At 42.3% G+C, this 7,423-nt stretch overlaps 1 protein-coding gene across 1 annotated transcript in view; it reads right to left on the bottom strand.

Annotated features, from left to right (window-relative positions):
* Positions 1–233: 233 nt before the first annotated feature.
* Positions 234–7,423, bottom strand: part of LOC101159134 (xenotropic and polytropic retrovirus receptor 1 homolog) — a 33,197-nt gene continuing 26,007 nt past the window's right edge. Inside the window, exons 11-16 of the mRNA XM_023964785.1 lie at positions 5,804–5,966; positions 5,525–5,716; positions 3,954–4,114; positions 3,724–3,863; positions 3,387–3,608; positions 234–2,241 (exon numbers count right to left, since the gene is read on the bottom strand). Of these exons, the coding sequence (XP_023820553.1) occupies positions 2,187–2,241; positions 3,387–3,608; positions 3,724–3,863; positions 3,954–4,114; positions 5,525–5,716; positions 5,804–5,966 (933 nt within the window). The 3' untranslated portion in view covers positions 234–2,186. The remainder of the gene's footprint in view (positions 2,242–3,386; positions 3,609–3,723; positions 3,864–3,953; positions 4,115–5,524; positions 5,717–5,803; positions 5,967–7,423) is intronic.

Here is a 7,423-nt window from a genome sequence, read left to right as displayed (position 1 = left end):
GCCTATAGCATGAGGGTTTTCATAATCTAACAGAAAAATAATCCAGATAATCTCTAGATACCAATGCAAATTTGAAACAGCAGTAAAGTCTGTTCTAACAAATTTAAAAGCAGTCATTTATTTTAAAAATAATTTGCTAACCTCACCTGGTTCAAATAACTCCCATGATGCACTGTAGAACATCATACCAAAATAAAAGCATGGAAACCCAGCTGAAATCACAACTGAACAGGTTTGAAATGAGTAAGAAAAAGGATTTATTGATTGTTGACGATGAGCGAGGATCTAAGACCACGACGTTCATCAGAGCTCTACTTTCAAAAGTACAACAGAATGAGACACAAAGCTTCTTAAAAAGTTTACAACTCTGCCATTGATTCTCAGATTTAAAAAAAAAAGCTTTAGTGAGATAAAAATACAACTTTTTACAGGAACTGAATTGCTTTTTCACTCAGAGCCAAAGAGAAAGATGAAAACCTGGAAATGACGTTTGGCGTTAAGGTGCACAGAAAGTGACTGCTGAGTCACTAGACACTGCATGCACAAGCGATGAACAAAAAGTGTTATGGCTGCAAAACAGTGCAAAAACAAAGATGAAATCAGAGAATGTCGTGAAATACCAAAGGAATAAACTTTGAAAGCAGCACAATGTGCAGCTGAAGAGTTTTGGCCATATTTGGAACGTAAGACTAAAAAAATAAAAAGGAATGAAGTTATGACATGAAAGCCTTTTCTCCAGTGTTGTTTAAAGGAAGCAGCAAAGAAGGATGACTTATTTTTTTTTTTAAATCCTGCCTGCAGAGAAGTGTGCTTCATCCATCAGACGATTGAGGGAGAACATGTCAGGAGTTTGGAGAGCAGCAGCAGCCCCTCAGTCTGCTTTCCAAAAGCATACAAGTGTCTGCTCAAAAGATGGATGTGGAAAAAAAACTAAACGTTTTCTCTGCAGTCTAGACTTTACAATAGTTACTGGGGGGAGAAAACAAATTGTGAATTATAAATAATTTGTACGGAACATATTAAAATAACATTTTAGATGTTAGATATATTATTTAATCCAAAAATATATAAATACACCAGAACTAAAGTGTAAAGATGTTTCTGCTAACAGTCCGGAATGACATAAGCTCTGACTGACTAATTTGTTCCAAGAGTGAAATCAAATCCCAGATTGGACCAGTAGGGGGCGTTTTCATCATTTTCATCCAACTTTTTTTTCCAAAAAGACTAAATCATCAAGTTCATGTAGGACTTCTGCAGAGAAGAGGAAAATTTAAAGTCAAGCGGACACGTTCTCCGTGTTTTTTCTTTTTTCTCTGGTACATTCAGCAGAGGCATCCGTTGTGGTTCTTGCAGGCCGCTTCCATTCATTCAGGGTCACTTCTTTTTTTTCATTTGGACTTTTTACATTTAAATCGCACCCTAATGGCATATTTACAGTTAAAATGGGTCAAACCATTCCTGAAGGAGTCTCTTGGAACGTTCCTTGTGAAGACAAACAGTCACGTACTTGAGTATCTGTATAAACTTGGACCCATCGGAGTTCACTCAACACATTTTCTGATCCTGGCTAAGGTTTCCTTCAAAGTGCGTGAGGTGAGGTTAGGTAGACAGAGTCGTTCTCATCACAGTCTGACGATGTAACAGAGGATGAAGAGGAAGAGGAGGAGATAAGACCACTGTGGAAAAACGGTCTGGCTCTACGAGGCAGATACCACCTCCTGATGTGGCACTTTTTTTTCTTCTTTTCTTTAGGCTCCTCTGAGCGTTCTTGGGATGTTTAAAGTGGGATTCATGACAGCAGGGGCGGCAATCCCTGCAAGACACAGATGTGGCGGGAACACTTCAGGCCCGGCCTCCTTCAGGAGGCAACGAGGTGCAGCTGAGGAAAACCTGCAGGTGAGAGTTCCTGCCCGTCGCCACCAGCTCCTCACCCACTCAGCCAGAGTTTTAGCAGGACGCTCACTGTTGGTGGAGACTGAAGGTGGGTTCGCCGCGTGAATGGCTCGATTGTTCGAAAAGTCCTCCTCCTGGATGATTTTAGATCCCAAGAAGCGGCTCGTGCACCGGAGAAGAGATGGCGAGATTTGATCTGGGACGCCACTCGCTGGGTCGTTTCTCCTTTAGGTAGTGGAGTTCCCCACTTTGAATAAATTCTGGACCCAGGCGAGAGGCGTGGCCTGATGTCAGGAGTCATCGTCCGTGTCCTCTATCAGGACTTTGGTGTCACGGGTCTTTGACCTGAAAAGGACAACGAAGAGCAAATGTTTTCAGGAGGAACATCTTCAACAGCATCAAAGCTGCGTTCATGTTCTGCTCTGCTCTTATATGGTCCAATTTACACACAGAACTACACTTTTTTGTGTTTATTTCTTTTGGTGTCAGATGCAGTTTTCAAAGGTTATTTCAGATCTTTGCATTCTTCCTATTTTGATGTTCACATTCAGCAGTTCCTTCATTTAAAAGTCTGCTGTGTGAAGAGTTGGTTCCTCAGCTACAGGACTCGGTCTCTCAGCATTCCCAGAATCCACCAGGAGCACAGAGGACTCCAGTCAGATGTGAAGGCCTTCATCTGACCACTGAAGCTTGGCCGGCTTATGTAACAGAACTGAACACAGCGGAGAGTCCAAAGCAGAAGACCACAGAGCCACTCTGAGGACGGCTAAAAACGACCTCATCCTAATTAAAAGACCGCTTAAACAATTCATGATCAGATGGTGGGAGTGGGATTTTAAGGACAAAGGAATCCGGGTGTTGTATCCAAAGAGCGAACTTTAACCCGACTCAAAGCAACAGGGAGAAAAGAAAAAGATTGTAATAATCATATTAACGCTGGATTTTTTAAATAAAACTTTTTTTTCTAAGGAGCTTTTTTATGAATAAAGTTAAAGTACCATTGGCTGTACTTTGTTCTCCACATTTGACCCATCCCCTAGGGGAGCGGCGAGCTGCAGACACAGCCGCGCTCGGGAACCATTTGGTGGTTTAACCCCCCCAATCCAACCCCTTAATGCAGAGTGTCACGCATGGAGGCTTTGGTATGACGTGACCTGGATCTGAACTCGTGAGTCACAAGGCGGACACTCTCTCTACCACAAGGCCACTGAGCTGGCACAATAAAATGTATAAAACTATTAAAATGGTTTATTTTGTCTGTCTATCCTCTGAATTAAGGTAATCACATCTTTGTGGAAAAGAAAACTTCTAATATAATAAACATTATAACTTAGTTTAATGTAGCCTTTTAGTGATCTTTACTACCGGTGCAGGATTCCTAAAACCACAAGCATAAAATGACTAAATGTTGTGAAAGACAACAGGGAAGTTCAGGTGATGTGAAATGACAACGCTGCTGTAAGTGGAATCCTAGGACAGTCAACACTCACTGTGACGCGAGTCGCGGCCTGCGTAGATTCATGCTGTAGCTCCTTTTCCAGGTCTTCTTGCCGTGTCTGTTCCGGACACCGTCCTCTTGGTCCATCATCTGCTCCAGCAGAGTCTGGTCATCGGCATTGAGCGGAGCCACGCTGATGTCTCTGACGGCTCGGAACTCGCCGCAGTTATTCAGATGTTCGTTCTCAAGTCGGAAAAAATTCCACACAAAGCGTCTGTGGAGGACAAACACCAACTGTGAGCTCCACGTCTCACCTTAGTTTTGGGATCTGTTTGTAAATGTTGAATCATTACAAGACAAAAAAAATGTGTAATGGCTTTTTTTTGTACCTGAACACCTCAAGTGGAGCCAGGACTGTAGCCAGTATGTCAGAACTGTAGGGTATGTCGGTGAGAGTGGTGACAGAAATGGTTAAAATCCATGCAAAGCGCAGGAGGACGTCTTCCACAATGGCACTGTAGTAATACGCCTGGAAGAGAAGAAACCAGACTCAAAAAGAGTCGACACCACCTTATCATGACGAGGCAGTTTCTTTCTAAAAAGTCAGGGGGGGGGGTACCTTGTGTGGGTAAACGATCTCCTCCCTCAGGAAGGAATTTTCCCCGGCGTTGCGGTCAAACAGACCCCAGTCCATCCTCAGATCCCAGATGAGTGTGTAACACGAGCTGACCACTAAACAGCTGATATGTAAATAGAGAAAGACGTGGGCGTGGTCTTGACCTGGAGGGGAGACGGAGGCTACGGTTACGTTGAATGCTTGAATCCCTCATGTGCACTCACTCTCATTAACAATTTATGACAAAAAAGAAGGAACATTTTCTGAAACTTTTATAAGTATTCAGTAAGGATATTTTTACTTTACAGCCTAACTTTAGGAAGAGCCATAAATGAAAGAAGAACAGCTTCTTTCTACAGACATGTTACACAGAGCTCTGATCACATGTGATATGGAGACTTGGTCATTCAGACAGCCATTATTTTTGTTTTTTCCATCAGAAAACTGCATTTGAAGCAACTTGATTCCCATAGAATCAAGACTATGTATTCAAACCTGGAGCCTGAAACCTGAAAACTCTCTCCTCCATATGCAGTTGTTGTTGCCGTCACGGACTTCTTTTTTCTTTTTTTTTGTCATCTAACAAATGTTCCAGGCCTGTTTTGGGCTTCTCTACTGCTGTCCGGTTTCCTGCTTAGTTTAATAGCTACGATGTTCCTTCACTGTACCGCAGTTTGCCCTTCTCACCGTGAGACCATTTCCAAATTTTTCATTTGTTTTATTGGTGTATTTTTTACAGTGCATCGTGTTCCGCGTCCTGATTGGCGGGTTCCAAACGACATCCCAGAAACTGTTGTCTGCCAAGCTGGGGGAGGGGGAAGCAAACTTTCACAACTGCTAGCGACACATCAACACATAGTTACACAAAGTTAACTCTTTGAAATTAGAGGTGCAGTAATGACCAACACCTGTGGTGTATTTGGTTGCCACAAACAGAGACGCCACCAATCAGATCACGGCTCCTATAGATTACCTGCAGTCTTCAAGGAGAAGCAACCTGAAACTCGTCAGCAAACTGAGCGATGAGAGGAATGGCTGACGGGACTAAATCGAACAGACATCACTCAAACTATTCTGGCTGATCTATGAGTTTGCTGTGGCGGGTTTTCTTTTAGAACGTAACCGCCATGATTAACGAAGAAACACTGTACACAGAAAACGTTACATAGACTGTTGTTTAAATGAAGTTGGGAATGGTGCTGGGGAACCCCCACACACATTTTTTAAAATCTAATCAGTCTTTACTTAGAAAATCAATAACAATTCATCAAATCTAAGAATTGAGTTCAACTGTTTTATTCATGTATTTTTTCAGGTCAAATGAATTGAAAGTAGAAATTCATCATTTCATCACTGAAAGTTCCACCTTTGTTCAGTTTATCTCACCAGTAGAGCGAAGTATATCTCTACAACTTGTTTGTTTTTAACTTTATTATAAATTGAATTCATATAGAATCAAAAATGAGAAATGATTTAGCATTGTTGCAGTTATATTCAGTCCTAGTTTAGATACTGGAACAGGACTATGACGGTCCAGAATTGGGATTTTGGGGTAAAACAGTCCACGGATCTACCTTTTTGTGTGCTGTAGAGTGCAGCGAAGGCCACCACAAAGAAAGACGTGGAGTATTTCCCAGCGTTGACCAGGTGAGGAAAAGCTCGCTTGGTGTCGCGGTACCGTCGAAGACATTGGACGAAGCGGAACCACGCAGGTAGACACTTGATCACAGCACGGACTCCATAGGAATATGAGTTGCACACTTTACCTGAGCAGGTGAATAATTCATTTGGGTCAGACACTGCATCACTACAGGAACCATGTGCCCCGTCCGTCGGACATCTGTCTGGGTTACCGTTTCTGAAGAGTCCATTTTGTTCCTTCCAGTCCAGCTCAAAACTGTAGAAGCAGATCATGTACTCCAGGTCCATCAGAACCGTCACCAGAGAGTTCAGCTGGTCAGCCAGCCAGAAGTCTGCAAACCCCACCCGGTGGAAGGGAGCCGTCACGACTCGAAACTGAGGGGGAAGACACAGACATTTGAGGTTTCTGAAAACTCTGAAAACTCCGTTGATTGACTTTTATTGCACTATATGTCATAGTTTTCATTTGTTTTAAAATTTAACAACTGTAATCATTTAAACAGCTGTTAACAGTTCAGAACTGCTTGTGCAAAACTGTTGTTTTCAAGACATCTTTGGTTATTTTTGCCATTCGATTATCTGGTCGAATGAACGATGTTGTTCTTATTTTTAAAGAGGCGACATCAGCTGGCGCGTGAACCTGGGGAGCAGATGTAGCAAATCTGTGGGAAGTCTAGTGTTCTGATGTCAAATCAGACAAAACTAAATTATTCACACTTCAGAGAGCAACCCTGTGAATTTCCATAAGATGAGTCTTTGAATGAGTGTTCAAAAGAGCTTAAAGTTGAGATCCACTTGGAAGGCCTTCTGAAGCCATGACCGTCGTTTCATTATACCTGAGTTCACAGTTTAAAAGATCGGATTAAGAATCTGTAAAGGAAGAGAGAGATTCACAAACAGATCTTCCTTAAAACAGATGGAAAAATGTGATTTAAAAACAGATTAAAGTGTAGAGGCGATGTTGGCGCATAAAAACTGTTTTTGTGGGAGGAAGACAACAAAACCATGTGGTAAACATGTCTATCCGTTGATGGCGTTCCCTTTTACGTTTGTGTGGGAAGAACTTGTCTTTTCAATAAAAACATCAGGAGTGGACTGTAAAGTCCTCAGAAGGACATCAGAGTTGGAGATGCCATAATAATAGCAGTATGTCAGCATAGACGTGATACATTAAAAATGATTAACTGCTGGACAGCACCTGCTTACGCAAATCCAAACTTTGGACTTTATAATGGATGAAGCATCACAATTTATATTCCCTGATGGTAATGATTGATGTCAGCTGACCCTTCTTTGGCTCTGGAGGGGAAATTTTCCTCTTCTGAGCATCAGTGCTCTGTTTTTTTTAACAAGGACTGGGAACAGAACTGAGTGCTGCTCTATTAAATACTAATATGAAGAGTACATATTCATAGAATGCAATAACTGGACTGAGTGACTCCTCCCCCCTCGCGTTCCCAATAGAAAGTAGCCGCTGGCTCCAAGAAGCCCAAATCCCATAGACTTCTACTGAGAAATAAACAGCTACCACTCAGTCATTCTATTTGTCAGAATCCACATTTTTCATCCTATTTATTTTGGTACAGAAAGTTATTCAAGTTAAAAACTGACCAATGTGATGCCTCAGTACCAGCTGGTGGTGCCCGTTGGCCCCAATGCAAAGTTCAAAATGTTTGATCAACAGAGTCTCCGAGCCCTCTTTAAGTGGAAGGGGTGTGGCCTTCCGACCAGCTAACTCCTGAGAAACAATGACTCAGACCGATTCGGACCAATCACTGCTGGCTGACATGGTCTGGCTCCAGCATGGCGGCGTCCGAATCGTGAAAAAAATG

The sequence above is a fragment of the Oryzias latipes genome, chromosome 17, assembly GCF_002234675.1.
Source record: "Oryzias latipes chromosome 17, ASM223467v1".
NCBI classification, from domain to species: domain Eukaryota; kingdom Metazoa; phylum Chordata; class Actinopteri; order Beloniformes; family Adrianichthyidae; genus Oryzias; species Oryzias latipes.
This window is presented reverse-complemented; position numbering and strand designations above follow the sequence as displayed.